General features: G+C 45.3%; 1 protein-coding gene across 2 annotated transcripts in view; it reads right to left on the reverse strand.

Moving 5' to 3' along the window:
* CSTF3 (cleavage stimulation factor subunit 3) overlaps nucleotides 1–22,469 on the reverse strand; it is a 640,930-nt gene that overhangs the window by 471,431 nt on the left and 147,030 nt on the right. Inside the window, exon 4 of one of the 2 annotated variants that reach the window (XM_086955866.1) lies at nucleotides 5,193–5,237. The exons of the other annotated variant lie outside the window; for it this stretch is intronic. Within the exon in view, the coding sequence (XP_086811992.1) occupies nucleotides 5,193–5,237 (45 nt within the window). The remainder of the gene's footprint in view (nucleotides 1–5,192; nucleotides 5,238–22,469) is intronic. 2 annotated transcript variants of the gene reach the window in all.

Raw genomic sequence — 22,469 nt, forward strand, 5'->3', positions numbered from 1 at the left:
GGAGTGGGGCCCACAGATAGCCAAGGCCAAACTCGGGCTGGTGCAGTTGACGGGGGGTGTTCTAAAATTGCACTGGGAATCGACAGCCAAACCGGTTGCTTCTGTCCTGGAAATTTATAAAGCCCAAGCCCGGGGAGCCATTTTGTACGGGGCAGAACTGTGGGGTCACTGCCCAACTGAAGATATGCTCAAGGCGGAAAACTGATTTTTGAGATCTCTGCTGTCCCTTTCAGCTAGCACTCCCCTTATACCTCTAAGAATGGACCTAGATATTAGACCCATAGACTAGGTAATTGGTCTTCGCCCTTTAGCATACTGGCGTAGACTATGGGAAACCCCAGAATTGAGGTACTTCAGAGAGCAAGTCCAAGAACTTATGAGACTCCATGGAACAGACAAAATCCAAGGTTTGCTCATATAAGAAAAGAGAGCAAGAGGTTGGGCTTCCCGGACCTCTGGAGTAAGCCTGAGGTAGCTTGTATGAAGGTGTCCCGTACAGACTTGGTGAAACTCCATCGTAACCAACAACTGGAGGATGTTGTCACTAACTCTACGCTGGGATCCCTAACCTTAGACTTTGAGTCACAAAGATGAGTATAAACTTGAGCCTTTTTTGGATGAGATTGTCCCTAGCCAAGCAAGGAAACTCTACGTTCAATTCAGGCATGGCACACCACCCCTTAGGGTTTTCTCGCATAAATGGTCTGATAACAAATCCCTAGAATGTCCAGCGTGTGGTGCAAAGGAGGAGTCTGTGCCTCATGTCCTCTTTTTCTGCCGATCTTATAAGAATCTCAGGCAGCGATGGCTTATTCAATTATGTAGAAATTTGGGGCTTAAGCAGTATCACCAGGCACTCAGTATCTTAAAATGTGATACTTCCCAACCAGTTGTATTCTCCGTTTATTGTTACCTATTTGCCATGTGGCGAAGGCGCTGGTCATTTATTAAGAACTAGTCTCGTGGTCAATGTTCTGCCTAGCCCCGCCCGCTGTGAGATATCCCCGTTTTGATCATGTCGCCTTGCTGAAGAAGGGGGAGCACTTGTTGGAGCGTCACCATATGAAAGTGGTCCAACTGAAAGTATAGATTTAGTTCTCTGAGATCTAGTATAGGCCTGAGAGCCGTTTTTTGGGAATTATACTGGCTCCTTGATATTGTAATGGGAATGGTTCTATAGCTCCCTTTTCTAACAGAGAGAGAACTTCTTGCTTGAGAAGGTAGAGATGTTATTGTGACATTGCGTATGATCTTGAAAGAATGTTTGGGGGAGTGTCTGTAAGCTTTTTGGATAGTTTGTAGAACTGACAGGCGATTATATTCCAAGCAGGTAGAAATTGGGAGAGACGTCCCAGACAGAACTGCAATGATAGGGGAGTAGCGGAAGGAAGTCACTGCTTGGTGTTTGCGGGGGGTGGAGGGGGGGGGGGGGGGGGTGTGGATAAGAGCCCACTAGGCGCTAGCGATTATACTGGCTTTTTTTATAGGTAGGGGTGGGGGCTGCCCAGAATGGGCATCCCAATGTTCCCAGCCACCCCAAAAAAAAGCCCCAGATTTCCCCCCTCCCCAGGGTGGCAGAAAGCCCACTAGGCACAGACTTTTTTTCAGTATGTGCCTACCATGGGATCTTGAGTCCTAGCGCAGCTGGCACCCAAGGAAACCTAGCAAACCTATACATTTTTGTAGGAGGGATTAAGGGTATAGCACCAAGAATTCTAAGCGCTACTTTTTAAAACATACGTTTTTAGCCAATTCTGATTTGGACAAGTGAGTTATCATTTTACTCGGGAGACTGAGAGGAACGCTGTGGGGTAGGACATTTGTGCCCGAACGGTGATTCCACACAAAAATATTTGGAAAATTAGTTTTTTTCCGCACACTTTGATGTTTGCAGGGGATTCTGGGTAGGAAAACGTTGGGGGATCCACGAAAGCCATACCTCACTGGACTCCCCCGGGTGTCGTTTTCAAAAAAGTGTGGGTTTGGGAATTTCCCAAGGCGGCCGCCGAGCCCATGGCCAAAAGCCCAGGTGAGTCCCCTTGCAAAACCAGGTTGTTTTGTGATAGTTAAGTTTGATGTCTCCTCAATACGTTTAGGGCCCTTGCCTGTCGCGGGTACGTTTAGGCCCTTGACTGTCTCGGGTACTTGACCAACCCACACAAGTGAGGTACCGTTCCCTGACGCAGGCACTAGGACTACCCACTCAAGTGAGGTATAATTTTTATTGGGAGACTTAGGCATCAGAATGCATGTCTACATTATGGTAGCTTGCAGCTCTGTCTATTAGTGAATTAAAAGCCACTGTGTCTTCTGTGGGTGATGGCTTAGCAGGGTATACAGTAGGGTCTGTAATAGATAGAGTCCCTTCATTGTCTGGCTCACCTCCACCCCCCCATGTATCTGCGTTGGGGTCCTCATATGGGTTTTGTATATCTCCAAAACCCGCATCTGCATCCTGATCTTGATCTTGGTTGTAATCAGAGTGGGCAGGTGAGTATGGTGTGTATGGAGTAGCAGGCATATCAGGAGAGATAGGTTGCAAAAGAATAGAAGAGGTAGCAAAGTCTCTTTTCTTTTTCAGTGGAATTTGTGAAAAGTCTTCACCAGGCACTGGTCTTATTTTCCTTTTATACACAGTCACTTTGCCAGTATTAGGGTCAATATATAGTTTTGACTGATCCTCTGTGGAAGGGTATGGATGGATGATCTCCTCTTGCACAGTCTTTTGCCCTGGCACCGTAGTGCTTGGTTTTATTTTCTTTGGATCGATGCTTGGTTCGACTGCTTAAAGTGCTTGTATTGGCTTTGGAGGGTTTCCGACAGGTTTTGTCGGTCCGAGGTGTTTTATAGGTTTCACGAGTGGTTTTGGACCGATCGGTTTAGTCGTTCGATAACCTGTTGAGGAGTTTTTGGAGCCTGCGTCTTTGGGTCGATGCCCTTGTTTTGTTCGATGGGCTTTGGCTCGACCGATTTGGTGTTATCTACCTTCGGTTTCGATTTTGCTTAGACGAGCGCCATGGGCGTAGCCCTTTTGCTTTCGTCGACTGGCTTCTTTCCTTTTTGAACAGTCAAACCCGATTTGTTCGGTTCGCCGGACTTTGTCTTCGAGGTCGAATCGAGGGCCTTTGGCTTCGAGGTTAAATAGACGGCCTTTGGCTTCGAAGGTGTGAATGGAACTGTGACTTTCGGGTCGGCGCCCTTTGGTTTTATCACCTTCAGTTTGACGACGTTCGGTCCGAAGACTGTCATGTCGATGAGTCTTGTTTTTAATGTAACCGACTTTGGATTACGTGTCTCAGAAGGCTCTTTTTGTATGTTCTTAGCCGGGCGTTGCTGGGCTGTCGAACTACTATTTTGATCTTGGCTAAGGCCTGATGGCGATGCCTCGACCTGAGTCTCTGATATAGGTGTAGTGTCTATATGGGGCGGTGTACTCACGGTTCGCCCCTCGTCGTCCACGGAGTCGTCTTCGACGGCTACGATATCTTGTTGGTACTCTTCGACATAGACGATTTCTTCTTGGTCGTCGATATAATTGTAAGAGTCGAATTGATCTCCCTCTTGTTCCGAGTCTTCGGCGTCAATCAGGTCTTCTTCGTCATCGAAGATATTACCGGGCTCTGGTGCCGACTTCTGCATTTCTTGCCTTGCTCTCCGTCGATTTCGGATTGTCTTTTTGGACCAGAACTGAGCACAAGCTAGGCAATTGTCTTCATTGTGATCTGGAGACAGGCATTTGTTGCACACTGGATGTTTATCGGTGTGCGGGAACTTTGAGTTGCACTGCGGGCGGTTTTTGAATGGGCTTCGTTCCATCGACCGTCGGTCCACGTGGCGTCAAGAAGGCCTGATGGCCCGATTCGACGACCGGAGTGCAAATTAATGTCGAAGAAGTTTATCGGTACAGATATCGAACAATACCGACGAAACGCAAAGGCCTTTTGAAAGTTGTTTGTTGATTCCGATCTTGGAGTGCTGGAAAGTGCATCCAAACCCAATGGCGGAAAAAAACAATCTGAGCATGGAGACTATGCCCATGAGCACTGTAGTCCAAGGGAGGAGCCACCTATCTCGTGATACTTCGAAGACTCTTCCAGGACAACAATGTGCAATCATCCGGAGCCAACACTAGACGGCGATCTATGAATTCTGCAGCCCACATGCCTCGAACACAATACCGTCGACGGTAGCGTATTGCACGTCGATGTGAACCCGAGAATCGGTGCCAAACAGGAAAGCAGAAATTCAGATCCCACCGGATGGTGGAAAAAAACATCTAACACTGGAGTCCATGCCCATGCTCACTTTTACCGAAAGGAGGAGTCATCTACCTCGTGACTGGAAATGACTTCTAACAAAAACAAATTGCAATTTTCTGGACCCAACACTAGATGACAGGCTATGCAAAGCATGTGATGTACAGCACACATGCCTCAAACACATGGTTTGGAGTTTTAAAAAAAGTTAGTATTCAGCTTAAAAAGATATAACTCATGGGGACTAAGGGAGAGGAATCCCAGCTAATCAGGCAATATGAAACAAATGCAAATCTGAAAGTCATACTGGACACAACCATGAATGCAGAGCGTGTTTTGCTTCCAGTGACCCAATTACAGAAACTTTCAAATGCCAAAACACCACAATTTTTGTTATAGAATACAACTTATGGAAACAGGCTTACGTGCCACTTTGTACACTCATATATATTACAGGCAAAGTGAATACCATGACAGTACTGTGCGTCAATATGCAACTGAAAAAATAGCTAATTGAACAGCGGGTGTGCACTCATATGAACAAAGGTAACAAGATATAACATGTAATGGCTTTTAGATCAATAAAAATAAATTAACTGCAAACTTAAACGCAGATTTCCAGCCCTAAATTATAGAAAGTACTAACATAGCAAAAGTATGGAGTAGTGGATGCACAGGGCTTGTGGTTGTTTTCTAAACAAATAGGCTATGATTCTAATGCATTACTGCAAATCCACGCTATGTGCAAATAGAGCCTTTTTATTCCAGTTTAAATGGCAAATTTAATTGGGAGGACAGATGCAGCTGCAACCGAGCTATGCTGCAAAGTCATACTAAAGGAAAACTGTGGTGTACATGAATGTTCCCAATAATAACATGCAGAACTCACTAGTTTAAGGTACATGCGCTGTAGAATTTTACAGTGCCCCCCCTTACCTCGCTACTTCCAGAAGAACCCATGATGCAGGTGAGGAAGAAAGACTAACAGCAGAGACAGAATAGAGAATAAAATCAGGAGAAAAAGATGAATAGTACACCAATTTCATCAATAATTGAGATTTACATAAACGATCATCAGAATATCAGAATTTGCAACTTTCACAAGTGACATTTGAGCCTTCCTGCTCAAAGAGACCGCACCATCTATAATCTAATTTATCTTGTAAACCATTACGGCTTTTGGAAGTCCTGAGAAGTATTTGTAGAAGGTGAGAAATAATAACAGTCAACTTATGCTTTGACTCACACCTGTATTCCACCAGTTTATATTTTAATAAAACTGTACCCCCGCCTTGGTGGTTAGTCTCTAAAAGGTCAAAGAAATGGTGTGTTCTTAAATTAGTTTTTTAGCTTGCAATGCCCTATTTCTTTCAATGTATTTTAGCAACAGACAATTTTCGTATTACTGCTTGAAAGTATTTCCAGACATAACAATAACCAGGTTGGGGTTGAAGGGATACGGACGACGGTTCCAGTAAAGGAGAGCAACTCACAGTACCATTAGAACAAGCATTTCCAATGCAATGGTTTCGGCATTGTTAAAGTTAGAGCTATTGCCATTGCTCATGACATTTTTATTTATGTTTTTGTTACTAAAACATAAATAAATGGCATTGTCATTTACAATGCCAATAGCCTAATGGCTCGCAAATGCGAGACCTATTGCATTTGCACCTACATAGAGCCACACACACAAAGCCACCCACACACACAGAGCCACCCACACGTAGAGCCTCCTCCAAAAAAAGCTACACACACAGACAGAGCCCAACACACACACAGAGCCCAACACACACACACAGAGCCCAACACACACACACAGAGCCCAACACACACACACAGAGCCCAACACACACAGAGCCACACACATAGGGCATGAAAAACAGCACAATCAGGGGGGCAGAGGCAAGAAAAACGGCACAATCAGGGGGGCAGAGGCAAGAAAAAACGCAAAATCAGGGGGGCAGAGGCAAGAAAAACCGCACAATCAGGGGGGCAGAGGCAAGAAAAACAGCACAATTAGGGAGGCAGAGGCAAGTAAAACAGCACAATCAAGGGGGCAGAGGCAAGTAAAACAGCACAATCAAGGGGGCAGAAGGCAAGAAAAAAAGGCACAATCAGGGGGACAGAGACAAGTAAAACGGCACAATCAGGGGGCAGAAGGCAAGAACAAGAAAAATGGTAGAGGCAACGCACTTGTGAGACCAGTGCGGGCATCCGAGCAACACACCAGGAGGTACAGAGCCTCCTCGCAACGCACTGGTGAGCCTTTATTCTATCTAAATAAACCCCAAGAGCTCTTATAAAATCCAAATCAATGGAACATCAGTATCTGTATTTTAGTAAAAACTGATAAGATTACTTCTTGAAATTAAATGAAGTGTGACTAAGCCTTCGGTTTGAACTTTGAGTTTGATCTCACAAACACTAACAGGAAAACCCACTGGTAAGGAAATGTTCTTACTAAAGAAACTAGATCCCCTAACCTACCTGCGCAGGTTATATTGAACAGAAAAGAGTACCTTTGCTGTTAACCACTGCAAAATGGCTGATTCCAAAGGCTCAAACAGATATTTTTGCAAGCCCTGCAAGACTCTTGGTAAATCCCAGGGTGATAAGACTGTGAAGGATAGTTTATTTTCAGGTTGATGCAGTCTGACAACCTGAAAGCCAAGGGTACAACAGCTGATATGCCCCCACATAATTAACTATTTCTCAGTCCTTTCTGGGGTGCAATGATAGCACTATCCATCGAGACTCAACAGGATTGCAGCGAACATAGGACAGTTTCTCCTCCGCTACAGCGAGAGTTCTTTGAAACCAATAGCCCCTGGGACCGTCGAGCACCTATCCAGAGGCGTAGATGATCGTGCATAGTACGAAGGCTGTTGATTACACCCAAGCCCACACTGCACTCGACACCTCTACCAAGGGTCCCCAGCAGTCCCACCGTCATCCGACACCAGTGATGAGGCAGAATCGCTGGCCTAAAGAAAAGCAAGAAGCATCACGGCGCCTACGGTGCTCCTGTCTCTCTACGAGTATGGCTTTCATTCCCGGAACACCTCAAGAGTCAGCACAGGAGTTGCGGGCCGAAGATCGTGATGCGGGGGCCGGCACTTACATCGACATCCGCAGGGTGGATCTGATCTCGGACTCCGGTATCACGGCCTCATTGAAGGGGGCGGTGTGATGGATGGGCTCCTTTCTACGCCCTATTGTAGTCCCCTCCGAACCAGGAAGTCCGATGCTCAGGAGCCAAAATCCGCAGCTCATTAATGCATCCCCACAGAGCACAGGGCTGATCACCAGCAGAGCTATGGGATGAAGCGAGCCGCCAGACCGATCGGACCCTCTAAGCAAGGGCAACTCCAGGATCGCGACGGCCAGGATTGGGGAGGGGCTCCTACCTGCACACAGCCTCTGCTATTTTCGCTACTGGAATTCGGCGCTTCCCTGTGCACCGATAAAACTTCTCCAATCTCCTGTGCCCCCCTCCCGTTACCTTGCTTCGATGTGCGGTCCAGACTGCTCTCCGGGGTTCCACCAGGCACGACGCAACCACTCCCGGTTCCGCTCAAGAATGACTTCAAGCCAGCTCGATCTCCGCTGCCTTTCCACCCGAAGGTTCACGCTGCCTCACCATCTATTCCAAGACGGCGGCCTCGGCTCCCCAAATCTCCGGGCCTACGAGGCCATGCAGAAGCGGGACTCCTGCACTCAGATGGGTCCAGCGATGTATTGCGCGGGGTCCAGCCAAGCAAGGCAGCCACGTACCCTACACAAAACGATGGCCAGCAGCCTGCAACCCAGCAGCGGCATCGGTCTCAGGGCAACGGCACGGGGTCGCGACCCTGTTCAGAGCCCCCAATAGGTGGCTGTAGCACAAATGGGGGTTCCGACACCAACAGAGTCGGCTAAACACCCACCAGGCTACTAGTTCCATATCCTAGGACCTCAATGGCTCACTGTAGCTGGCTCAGCCCACTCAGCTCTGTGGCCACAGGTCGGCGTTCAAATGGGCAGCCGCACGGGGAGTCTCGTCTGTGCCAAGAGCTCCTGATGGGCGGCATAAAACGGAAAGCAAACATGAATAGTTGCTTTGAAGGGGAATGTGTGAAATCACAAAAATAAACTCCCAAAAAGGATTTAGTAGATGGCATTTCATGACGGAGCAGTGTGGCTCCTAGCTTATCCGTGCAGTGTTTTAGATGAAGATGGGGCATGAACAGCAGGAAATCTAACACCTCGAAGCGCTGGCCCCTCGGGAGGTGTTTAGACTGAGATGATGCAGGCCTTTAAAGTTATAACACGAAACACCCACCATTTCAGCCCGTCCTTTTCGGAATCGGGGGCTTGTTTAGTTGAGTGACAGCCAAATAAACAAAAAAACACGCCCCCCAATCTGAAAAGGACGGGGCTGAAATGGAGTGACGCCCATCTGCTCCAATGGCTGGCCTCCGTTTAGGAAGCCAGCCAATGGAGAAGAGGGGCGGGTTTAAGCCCCCATACTGCAAATCTTTACATTTCGGGTGCGCAAACACTGCTGCGCAGTGTATGGCTAGGCCGAAACCTAAAAATAGCTGTGAAAAGGCAGACAGACATGCAAGAAGGAACAGCGCAAATGTAAAGTAGATACCACTACCCACCTCAAGTAATGAAGATTAGACTTCAGCAACCACAATGTTATTTCCAACAGCTCCTCTACTTAAATTGTTTAATCACTGGCAGTCTCCTTAGAATATAGGAAAGGAGCAGATATAATTTAACGCCAAGACAAAGTAGTATAAACATGGTACCAGCAAGACTCAACCCAGTTTCTGCACTACCTGCGTAACTAAACGTCCTCAACACTTAAACAAATGTGAGAAATATGGAGATTGATAAATGGAAAACCAGGCATCCTTCAAATGAGTGTTAGGGTTTGAGACACTATAACAAGTCAAGACAAGTCAAGAGATGTACAAAACCACCCACAGGGTACATTTCAATAAAATAGATCTGTACTCTGGAGTGTGTGCCCTTCAAACACGTCATTGAAGAGCCTTGCTCAAAAAAGTAATTGAAAGTAAATGCTATGACATTTTTTCTCACCTCGTGCTAAATGCGAAATCTTCTTTTGTAATTCAATGTAAGTGCAACAGAACTTTAAAGCTGAAAGCAATTGAGGGTTAATCAGGAGATTTAGCAAGAACGTCGTTTTGCTCTTAAGTGTTTGATCCATGCGTCTGGGCTCTAAACAGCTTGGCAAATAATACCAAGTTTTAAATGGCAGGTAGAGGGATTAAGGAGGATGAAGAATGAGCAGAGATATGTTCCAAAAGAGTGAAAGAAAACCGCTTGAACCCAAAGCACATCACTCGAACAGAGCATGTTATTAAGCTGGCCAGATAGAAAGGAGAGCCGATGACGGCAAGGATGGAGTTTACAGAAAAACAAAGTGCAAACCAACAGTAATTAGAAGTTTTAAACTCCTCATTTTGGCCACTACACAACAAATAAACTTTAAGGCTTTAACCATGGAAAAAAAACGTTAATGACTTTATCTCCTAGATTTCCTCCTTTTAGAGGCCCACAAGTCTGAAAAGTTATATGCACATGAGCCCTGTTGAAATGATAATTGCGTATGACTTTTGCCACTGACTTTTCAGTCTCTGTATATCAAGTATCCAAGCTTGTATCTTAATGGAACTAAGAAACACAAATGATTTGTGGATATTTTATCGGGTGCAAACACAGACGCTCTCTAGGCATGTGTGTTTGCCCAGACGGTGATCTCCCATGTTATTTATTTAGTGTCTTTTTTTGGGGGGTGTGGGGGGGAAGAATCCACCCGTAAACCCACTCCCACCTGCCTGACTGGCACTCTGTCTCATGCATCTGCCACTTGCACGGTGTAGTGCAGGTGGCAAAATGCCTGTCGGCAAGGAGGATGTGGTATACAGGCTGATACAGTGGCAACCAGGCATCTTGTTTAATATGAAAGAGAACAAAATGACGGCGAATCATATGGACCTCTATAATGACAAATTTGTAAAGAGTGGCTGAGAGGAAAAGGAGAGAAATCAGACACCAGAGAAAGTTGCTATTTTCAAGAGAAAGCCCCAAGTTATCTAACAAAGCATTGCATTAAATTAAAGAAACATTAACATTCATAGTCGGATAGATCATAAGTTTAATTCCTTCTTTGTGACACCCGACCCTAGTGGGTAGGCATTCCCACTATTGTGGCTTATTGAATATTTTCATTTGTAGCATGTTTAACCCGAACAACTCACTTGATGATCTGCCTACAATTGAGACAGGCTGTAAATATCCACGTATAGAATTGATCGCCTTGCTTGTATACTAACCACCCTACTGGACTGTTTCAAAGACTAAGTATTCCTTTCATATGTGTCTTCCACAGGTACCACCAGCGAATCCTTTATCCTCAGATGCTCCATGGGATCAATGGATGGCTTTGTATATATCGTTTGTATATATCATTATGTTGATTTGTTGTATTATTTTGAGCACATTTGAGCAGCAGCACCCATAGGTCCTGAAGAAGCTGCGACACCAGTTGGGTCATTGGCTGAAACATGTTGACCTTTGTGATACACAAGCAGGTTTAATTAATCCTGCAGTGCTACACCGTTTTATAATTCTAACCCAAGGTTGCGCTATTAAACATTTTGTAGCGAACCCCGTAGTTAGTTTTAATCACTGTTTTTCCTCATTCGCTCTGCTGCCCTCACCACCCCGACCTCCACTGTTGGATATTTAGTATATACCTTTGTTAGCACAAAAACATCCCTGAGCTCCAAGGGATTGCCACCAAATTAAAATACACCCTCCCCCTCCATTCACCAGAAAACTACCCTTGAGTAATAGACATTATTAGGTTTCAAATACCTATTCAGTTCATGCGGTTTCATATTTATAAATGTAATAAGACCACCTGTTTTTTTGTATGGCAAAACATGATCTTCTGGTAGCCTACATCAACCAGCCTATATTTAAAGAACTTACATGAATTGAACACGTTTTTTAGTACACACACTGCTAATTTGGACATCACATGTGGGATACATCATTCACCTAGCAAAGTGAGTCACCCAGTAGTACTAACAGGGGTTTTCAATAATCCTTACAATGAGTAAGACCAAGAACATTACAGTATAAATTCAGTTAATTTGCAGGTTGAGATAATTCAGCACAGGTCAGCCCATATTGGGGGTCATGTTTGTCCACTTGTTCCATCAAGATGTATCATTTATGAAGAAGTGATATAGCCATAGGTATGTCCAAAGACTATAAACTTACAGTTCCAATGACAACAGGAGTGAACACAGGATTCATAAGTCAGCCACTAATTTTCCCAACCACAATGCTGATTTCACAAAACTACATTCACAACCTATTCCACTGTCACCGGAAGATCAGAGAATCAATCGCATTCTAAACACTCAACCAATGTAACATGATTAAAAACCTGTAGGGCTGATGAAACAACCCAAGCTCTTCTCAATATCTTAGTGTAGAGTGAAAGGGAGAGGGTGGGTTTGAGATCACCTCCTACATTTCAAGGGAATGGCCTCATCCCGCTAAAGACCTCCTAAGAGTATTTTTGCAGATTTTCTAAACTTTTTCTGACTTTAATGTCCATCTACAATATTCAAACTCACACCAGAAATTCACATTTTTATGTTTCTGCTGTTTTGCATTTCTGTATTTGAGATGGTAATTCAAACCTGTGCAATCAATGCAATTGTGTAATGGCATACAAGGATTTTCATTTCCTAAAACGAATTCCTTAATTAGTCCAGGGGTACAGTCAAGCAACTGAGGAGATTGAGAAGTAGCACCAAAGGAAGAGTAAATAAGTGTGTTCACTAGGAGTTAAAAATCAACATGTTAAGCCCCAAAACTCTTGTAATACTTTAATTAACTGGGAAAACCAGAATCTGGTGATTGCCACACTGTTCACATCGGAATGTTATCTCCACGATTCTACTGGTCAAAAGACCTTAACTAATGGTTCATACTTAATGCATAGAAAGCCCCAGAGCTTCCCTGGGCCTCTAACGCAGGTCCGGGAAATCTAGGGCATTTCACCAAACGCAAATGGAATGAACAGAGGCAAATTTGTTTTCAGGTTGGCCGATAAGATTGGCTGTACCCAATTGAACATTATGCCACTAGAACACCACCTACATTTATGCCAATGGGTGAAATGCTTTGCAATCTTTGTGCACCAATTATGCATTTTAGGAACGATGTGCAGGGTTCTACACAGGGTATGAGAGCTTGTTGCATTTTATAGCATAAACCAAGCTCAGCTAATATTTTGTTGAAAACTGAATGGCAGTCAATTTCAACATTCCAGCTAACCCCATAATCATCACAAACAGCCTTTCGCACCACGCCAAATTGGTTTCAAATGAACCCAACTTTCAACAAAGCAGTTGAAAGATTTTGAGAGCGAAGCATCTGTACTGGAGACCGGTCATGCTACATACTGTTATCACTGCCTGTTTGCTCTGGACATCCTCTTTAGTTAGGGAAAGGCCACTTTGGTGTCCGTCTGTTATCACACATAAATATGCTTACATAAATATGCTTAGATTGTCAGCACTTTGCACAGTGTACTGCATGAACCTTAGGTATCAATTTCAAGAATGAATATAAATTCAAACCCTTGCACACACCGCAAATCCATGGACCAGCATATCAGGTAGTGGATTATTCTTGCACACCCTGTCAGGTGTAATCATCAAATTTAAGCACATGCCAAGACCAAAGACTAAACATGCAGAACTCTGTGCAGTAAACATCAATTCTGCATGTCTCATTCGGATCTTTAAAAATATAGAAGTTATTTATCACACCCTTTAAGTACCTTAGCCAGGGTATCAGTATTTGCCAGGTGCAGGAATTACTACTCCTTTGCTACATGTTGTAAGCAAGCTAATGATTTGGACCTTTTTGATTTAGAGAGAAGCGAAAGTTGCCCAAGCTCCTTCCCCATTTGTCACTCTTCAAATGTAAATGCACTGGGCCACTATTAGCTATGTACCTTTAACGGAGAAACAATGGTCAGCATTTCACATATTCAAGCATAAGGGATAATGGTGTAGAGGGCACAATTATTTTTCTACAGAGCAACTTTATTTATGACTTTTATCTAAAAGTTGGCTAAATGTAAAAGCATGTTACAGTGATTTAGGTACAGAAAATATTTCAGGTTCCTACCTATTTTCCAACTTAGGAAGGATTTATCATGATGTATGCACTGAGCGAGGCGGCAGAGGCTACTAAACAGAGAGCAAGTACTAGAAGTTGTGTAATGACCATGAAGGTATTTCTTTCTTTAGTTTGGCTCCACCTTTCCATACATTTAATGGAGGTCAGCAGCAATAGTATTTTGAGAAGTAATGCTACATAGAAACAAAAACAGCACGAGACAGTGAGTGAATCACTTGCTGGTAGGATTATGAAACAGAATTAAGAGACAATAACGTACAGCAAAATGTTATTTCCAGTAAAAGATTTTAAGCCGTATGAAGTTGGAGGTGGGCAGGATGTCCATTTAATAATTTGGAGAGATTAGTCTCCAATTGCTCTACTGGCCAGGAATCCGGTTCCAGAACTTTATAAGAATGGGAAAGGACACACACAATCGTCAGGGCCAGCTTCAACCAAACAAAGCACAGAGCACCTGTTCTAAAAGGAGATTCTTACCTGGAAAATAAATTGAGTAATGCTTGCATCTAATAATTTGGAAAGATTAACCTCCAATTGCTCTACTGGCCCGGAATTCGGGTTCACAGCATAAAAGTTGGGAAAGGACAGAAATAATGTTCAAAACCAGGCTTCAATCAAACAAAAAGCCCAGAATATTCATTCTAAAAGAAGTGTACCTAGAAAAAGAACTGAGTAATTTGCTTACAAAACAAACCAGAACTATCCCCCACCTTGCTGCCCTCCAAATAATTGCAATAACAAATTAGAGGGCTGGGGCATCCCTAGGGAGGCAGGTTGGGGTGGGCGATTATGGCGACAAAAAAACACACCTTTCTAATGATTATCACCAAGTGCTTTGTTTCAAATCTTTTTTGAACGTTTTGCAGCAGCCCATAGTATACTGTGTGCAGCTTATACTTTTATTTTTTAACCTAGGTTATACTGTGGGAAACACATTTTAAACTTGCATGTGCACAGTTCTTACTGTCACAGGACGGTACCCATTAGCACTATAAATACACATTGTTTTTCCCATGTGCACCAACCAGGATTAAAGTCAGTAACCCTCCAAATACTTAAAAGTTTATATTTTACATGAAGGTGACCTTATAGGTTAAAGACCAGCAAAAAATCTAGAATATTATGTCTGTTTAGCAACCTACTGACAACCTCTTACCACACTAACTAACCCTTGCTCTATTATACTCCTGATCACAGTTCCCATTCTTTTTTTAATGCACTTCTCCACTGTCTTTCCAATTTTCAGCTATAAGCAGGGTTGACCGTACAAGCAGGACTAGCTGTGGAAGCAAAGTCCATAACGAGAGGAGAACAAAAGAGTAAAATTGCCAAATTGTTTGGTTTTTCCCATTCTGGGCTTCGTTTCCACAGACATCTAAGCTTGTTCTAGGGGCACGACAGCTCTGCTCCCCTTATCATAAAGCAACCCAAACTAACTATAGTGGGAAAAAGTCCAGAATCACAAGACGATTTTGCTTGTCTTGTCGGCCATACACTGAGTACCAAAGTCCTAAAATTAAAATCAGTTACAAGCTATCATAGGTCTAAGCTGTCTTAATCAAAAAGATCAACGTCAGATTTAAATCCCATTAAGGATCTGGATCTTTCTCGAGGATTGTGAAGCAATGATCCATCAAATTCATTCGTCAGAGCATAATCTTTTAAAGGAAAGGAGTCAAAAGTATTTATTATTGAGGCACACACCAACTGTGTGGCAGCTGAAACTTGCAGGAATCAAACATCTGCATTCTGGCCAAATACTTATGAAGGTGGACGTCATTTAAGTAGGCATAGAGATGGTTACAGTTAGCCTTTAAAATACTGCAGAAGAATCTAAGACCCTTACTTTTGTGGTACTTTAAAAATATATATGTATATTATTTCACAGTAACTGCACGACTTGTCTACAAACCTTGAATTATAGCATACATGTGAAGAGAACAAAGAACATGGTACATAGGCACTTGCGAGGTGAAAGAAGAGTCACCTATCCGGTAGCATGGTGTGCCTGGGATGTATCATGTGGAAGCAAAGGGCATGTGTAATTCTAAGCACACACACACAATGCTATTGAAGGCTCCGTGTCTAGGTGCAGTACAAAGTGAAGAGTCAACATGGCAAACATACCTTTGTGCCTTGCCTGCAACCCATTGCCTATGGTATACCACTGAGGAGGGTACAGTTGCATGAGCACTGTACATCTATAGTGTCTAAGTCCATTCTTAGACATTGTAAGTGCAGTAAAGCCATAAAGAGTATATGGTCTGGGAGTTTCTAATTACAAACTCCACAGCACCAGAATGGCATTACTGAATTCTGGTAGAAAACATCTCAGCATAATAAACCTACACTGACACAAGAGTGAGATTTATTATACCAGGCACTCAGAGGGCATCTTAGAGATGCCCCCTGAAAAACTAACAGCCTCTGGTGGCTTCCCCAACTGGTAAACACCAGCTTGCACCACAAGTCATGTTCTGGACCTCTGGGGTGGGAGTCTTCGCGCCTGAGCCAAGAAACAATGTCCTTCCCTAGGCGGAGGTGGTCAGGGCATCTGTGGCATGGGAGCTTCAAAAGGCTTGCCGCCTCTCCTGCCATCAGGAGTAGGCCCCCTTCCCGTCTCCCCTACTTTTCAGCGGGAAGGCAGGACAAAATTAGAACAGCCTGGACCAACCTACACCTCTCACGTGGGTGAGGTGAAGCCCACACTTCAGTGCCCGCCATCTTGCAGTGGCCGGCTCTCTCCAACCAGGGTTAGGGACAGTGCCCACTCCCCCACGTGGGGTGAGCACACCAAGGGTGTAGTCACCTTAAGGACAGTTGCCCATTGGCTACTGACCTCCATACCCCTAAAACGCCCCTCAATACAGTGTTCATGAGCAGCCCTGAACCAAGAAGGCAGATTCCCGCAGGCTACAAAGAAGGATAATAGAAGACCACCCAGCAGAGGAGACTGCAACAAACTGACTTGGCCCCAGCCCCACTGCCCCACCTGCAGCTTCCAGAGATCCTGTGCCAAAAGTGCCTTGGCCTGCAACCAGCAGCCTCCATATCCCCTGGGAAGACTGACTGCCTACCACAAAGATCGGATCTCCTGATAACAGCAGCTCTGTTCGAAAGACTCTCCAAAGCAAGACTCTGAGCCTGCTGAAGACAAAGAAACTCGACGTCTGGAACCACCACTGCATGTCACCAACGGCCCGAGTTAGAATGGCCCACTGGTCTCAGCAACGTCCATCATCGCTCCAGAGTTCGAGACCACCGTGGGTTGACCCCTGCAGCACTCCCGGACTTCGCCTGCAGCATCTGCATGGAGACCTCCCCCCACCCACGAGTGGCCAGTAATGTGAAATCAGACCTCAAAAGGCACCCCTACATCCAGCTGCCCTTGATAATAGAATCTGAGGTGCACCTACGTCCCTGAGCCCTCCAACTTACCTGGCCAGGTGTTGGTTACTCCTGGAAGACTTCCTGGACCGAGCCTGCAGCCAAAATCCAAAACCGGTAACTCCCATTAAAAACAGGGCACCTGACGCCAAAACAGCACTGCACCCGGCCGCCCCTGTGCCGCTGTGGGTGCACCTAGTGTGCTAAATCGGATCCCCCCCCCCCTTGCCCTGATCTTAAGTCCATGAGCTTTGCTCCCACAAACTTGTGGCCTGCTCGTGAGCAGCCACCAACCGGAGGCCCCCTATCCCTCCTTGGATAACATTCGGTCTCAGCACTCTACCTGATTGCCCTAGTGCCGCTGAGGGTCTTTTGAGAGTGCATGCTTGACCCTGGGGGAACCCGGTTCTAAACTCGTAAAACCAACTCCCAACTTACCAATAACACGTTTTCTCCCATAGTACTGCATTGATTGCTTTTCTGTGAAAAATCTTCTAAGTGTGAAGTTGGTTTGTATGAAACACTAAGAAACTGCTCATGTACCAAAACTGATTTACTCACCTTATCTCTAGGAAATGTCCCAGTGTGATATGTAAGCATATCACACTGAGTATGAAAAGTAACTTAAAGAGTAATCTAAAAAGTACCTGGAAAGCAATTAAAACGTTTATAAACAAATGACTTACCTGTAAACCAATGCAACTGCATTTAAATTGTATTTCATTGCATTATTATTATACTTACCTGTACCAGGCCTCGCTTGGTGCTAGAGAGTAAGGCATTATCTACTTTTACCTCTGCCTACCTTTCAGGTTCCAATGGACTCTGTGCAAACTATACCTTACTTTGGTACAGTATATACAGAGCCAGCTTCCTACACCTGTGCAGGTATTTATCTCCTTTGGGACAGAGGAAGGATTCGGGGTGGGAGTTAGTGTTTGGCCTGTTAATTCCACTGTGGTAGCCGTAATGCCCACCCATCAGTTGCAAAGGGGGGCGTTCCAAGACCACGTGGTATAATCCAGCCTTTGTGAGCTTGTATCGCGGGCATTCAGGTGTGAATGTAGGGTATATATGATTGATGTGTGGCGGGGTAGAGACATGCATGATGTGTATTTTTAAATTGCATAAGGCGGAATCTGTGCTTCCTCGATACCTCCTTCACGTGTTGAAAGGCCAGTGTCCAAGTCTTACAAGTTAGTGGTTGTATAAGGACATTCTTCCACCAGGTCAGCACCTTCACCACATCCGCAAGGGCATTAGTGGTCAGTGCCACTTATAACGCTGAGATGGCTCAACGCATTCCGCCATGTGCGAGGATAGCATGCAGGATAAGCGATTAGGGAGGTTCACATCTCCAGGTGGCTCTCACCATGTGCAGAATACCGTGGTAGGTCAGTAGTGGCCCACCCCGATGGAATATGTGTCCATAACATCTGTAAAGGACATGTGGACTCACTAAACTATTGATCCCCACTGTCACCTATGGCCTCATGTGGTGGCGTTCAGCTAGCATTTGATTGACTATCGATGGTGAATAGAGGATGGTGGGATTTCGCCAGTGCAAAAACAGATGACCGCACACACAGTCCTCATCAGACTTGAACCTTTCTGCGGTGGGCAATGACTATCAGACAGCCAGACGTAGACACTCGTCCCGCCCTGATGGCTGTTCGTTTATTACTCTGGGTCCCGTTCAGTCAGCTCTGCGACCACTGCATAATACAACTCGAAGTTCAAGTTCCAATAAAGCAGGGAGAAAGGAAACACATTTGAAAACTGCTTTAATGCACAACAGAAATCATAATCCTGCAAATAGGAATGAAAGAACATTGCCAGCACATAGGCTGCATTGTAGAAACATCAGTGTAGAAAGCTGAAATGCTAACCCACAGAAACACAGAATAAACTGGCACTGTGCCTTAAAGGAAGTCATGACCCCTAGCTTCCCATCATGCCTCAGGAGTGACAGTTAGGTCAGTTCTTTGCTGAGACCCGAAGGCCAGGGCACAAAGAGATGACATGTATCTTGATTACTTGCCCGGGGAGGCGGTCGGGTTGCTTATGACTTTCAAGACGATACCCCAGGAAGAGATTTCAGAGACAGAGGGTGAGGGTGTGTTCCACCTGGTTTGTTTAATACATTGTGGTTGTATTGTCCGTTTGTATCAGAATCGACTCAGACTGAATTGACGGATGGAATGCCTTGATGGCCAAATGAGCCGCCCGCAGTTCTAACATGTTGTTATGATAGGTCTGCTCCTTGCTGGTCCATCTGCCCTGAGTCTGCAGTTGACCCAGATGCGCTCCCCATCCCTGAAGAGATGCATCTGTGATCAGGGACTGTTTTGGCAGAGGTTGATGAAATGGGACTCCCACTAGAAGATTCTTTGGCAGAGTCCACCAGAGAATGGACTTCTTCGCTGCTTGAGAGAGGAAAATGTGGTCTTGCTTATGACCCGAGAATTGGTCCCATGTCCTCCAGATTCTGCTGCAACGGTCTTCATTCTCAATCTGGGGTTGGGTATTAGAAAAACGCAAGAGGCCATCGACCCCTATAGAGACGCCACTTGCCTTTCTGATGGTTGACGTGCATGAAGGATAATATTTAATTTGTTTCCCATTGATAGCAGTCTCTCCTCGGAAGGAAACGCTTTTCCTAGGCCGGAAACATAGCACGTACCGACTGCGCAGTATATTTAGCACCCACTGATCTTTGGTGATGTTGCACCATTCTTTATGCAATTTTAAATACTTCCTTCCACTGGAGGGTGCAACGGTGCTAGAGGAAGCAGATCCTTGCTTGCCTTGAGTTTTAGCTGTGGAAGAGGACGGTTGTTGATGTCCTCCTCTGCCTCTCGAGGAACAACGGCCTTGGTATTGAGATTTGTATTGCGACCATCGAGGGGTTTGAACCCTCTGTTGGTAATTTTTGCGATTATAGGGCCTGTAGCGTTGTTTGAACACCTTTTTCTTCTAAGGGCCAACATCCTTTAGTGTATCCAACTATGCCCTCATTCTGGTCATTTCCTCATCAGCGTGTGATCCAAAAACTGAGTTCCCAGAAAATGGAAGGTTCAAAATATGCTGTTGAGCTTCCAGTTTCAAAGCGGTTAGGTGCAACCAGGAAGACCTCCGTGCAGATATTCCATGTGCATATGAGTGTACAGCCAAAGAAGCCCCATCCGCTTCTGTGTTGGATCACCTGATTGGCTACCAGCGCCCCTTCTTGGAGAATCTCTGAGAAGTCTGGTTGATCCTCCTTTGGCAGTTTCTATTCAAAACGCTCCAGCAATTCTATAAGGACCGGTCAAACGGCCCAGGAGGGCAGCAGCGCAAGACACCTTAAGAGAAGATGCTGCAGAGCCGCAGGCCTTTCTCCCCCCCAAGAATCCTGGGCTCTAGTTTCTTTGTCTGGAGGAGCTGAGGAGGAAGAAGCCACCGCGTGTCTTTGCTGCTGCGATGATGACAGAATCAGGTGGTGGATCTGATTTCAGAAAAAGAGGATCCGATGCAGCAGGTTTCTAGTTTTTGAGGATCAGAGCCAGAACTGCCTTAATTGAGAGTGGGGTGAGGAAGATGTCCATTACCAGTTATACAGACAGGACATTTGGCATCTTGTTACACCGGTTGTGTTCTGCAATACCGCCATTCCACTTTGGACAGTATATCCCCCCTGCAGCACCTACCTGGATCAATGGTGCATCCTGGGACCTGCAGTTTACACAAAATTGCGGTGTTGGTGAGCAAGCACGAGGGTAAGGGGGCGGAGCGGATCCCTACCAATGGGGGAGCAGCTGGACGCACATATCAGGTGTTTTAAATGCCGCCTGGACATACAATGGCATCCGATGAAGGCCAGTGGTGGCCGAAATGCATTATGCCGATTTTGCCCGAATAAAGTGTTTCCTGACTGTCCCCCGTGAGGCTTCCTCTCTTTCTTTTGGAGGAGGTGTGTTGGATGTTATTCACGCTTGCCAGTAGCGTGATTTGGAAGCCCCTGCTGCGCAAGTTGGCCGCGGACATTATTGGCAATGCTGCTTCGGCAGGTTGGAGGTGTTCCGAGGTATCGGGAGTTCCGTGGCCCGCCTCGTTGTCCAGGCGCATTTGTATGGCAGTGAAACGTAGGGCGGGATGTATTCTACACTCCTGTCTTTGTCAGCATGGTGACCTGGAACCTGGGGCTGCAGCGGTATGCGGGGGACGCAAGGAGACACTGTGGGATTTATACAGACAGGACATTTGGCATCTTGTTACACCGGTTGTGTTCTGCAATACCGCCATTCCACTTTGGACAGTATATCCCCCCTGCAGCACCTACCTGGATCAATGGTGCATCCTGGGACCTGCAGTTTACACAAAATTGCGGTGTTGGTGAGCAAGCACGAGGGTAAGGGGGCGGAGCGGATCCCTACCAATGGGGGAGCAGCTGGACGCACATATCAGGTGTTTCAAATGCCGCCTGGACATACAATGGCATCCGATGAAGGCCAGTGGTGGCCGAAATGCATTATGCCGATTTTGCCCGAATAAAGTGTTTCCTGACTGTCCCCCGTGAGGCTTCCTCTCTTTCTTTTGGAGGAGGTGTGTTGGATATATATATATATATATATATATATATATATATATATATATACATATACATATATATATATATATATATATATACATACATACATACACACAAGTACCTGGTAACAACCGATATGGTAGCTATGGAACATTATTGAATTCATACATATGTTCAAGACTATTTACATGCTATCTATATTGAAGTAGCGTACCCCTTTGTTTTGTTTATTTAGCCCTGAATGGGCATTAGAACAGCTTTTCAGAGGGAATGCAGCATAGAGTGACACACAGATATTCTAACAATTATTGGACAATCTAACGTTCTGTATTTCTGAATGTGTCCCTACAAATGTACCCAGAGATCCTCATTATTTAACCTTGGTTTGGAGATCGATGATATATGTGCATTCCAAAATCCGTAGCCTCCACACCCGATCTCCCCCTCTTTCTGTTCTATCCGCATGATCTATACAGTGAAATTTCAGGAGATCACGGTTGCTCTGGTGGAATTTTTCGAAATGGCGAGCAACTGGATAGGTGGGGTCCTTGTCGTGATGGCACGCATGTGCTGGAGGATGTGCTTTTTTGTAGGGTGCATCATGCTCCCAATAGAACGTTTGGGAGGGGATATTAAGCAATAGACTGTAAATTCCGAATTACAGTTGAGGAACTGCTTGATCTTGCGGGTAGGTCTCGGGTCACCTGGTTTGCCTTGGAAAGTTGTTACTGTCTCATTGAATTTAGAGGCCTTACACCGTTTACAGGGGAAAAAAACAGCAATGCCTATTCGGTTTTTCACTCTAGGGGCATCGTCATAATGAATATATATATTTATATATATTTATATATATACTAGCAGCCCGTCCCGACCTTGTCTGGGAGCAACAGGCTTCCCCGACCCCCGCCCGCCCCGACATTGTCCAGCAGCCCGGGCCCCCGCCTGGACCGTCCCCAGTCTGCCCCGACATGGGTCCCCGCTGGCATGTCCGCTGCTCCTCACGTCAC

The sequence above is a fragment of the Lissotriton vulgaris genome, chromosome 2_1 (genome assembly GCF_964263255.1).
Source record: "Lissotriton vulgaris chromosome 2_1, aLisVul1.2, whole genome shotgun sequence".
Lineage (NCBI taxonomy): Eukaryota > Metazoa > Chordata > Amphibia > Caudata > Salamandridae > Lissotriton > Lissotriton vulgaris.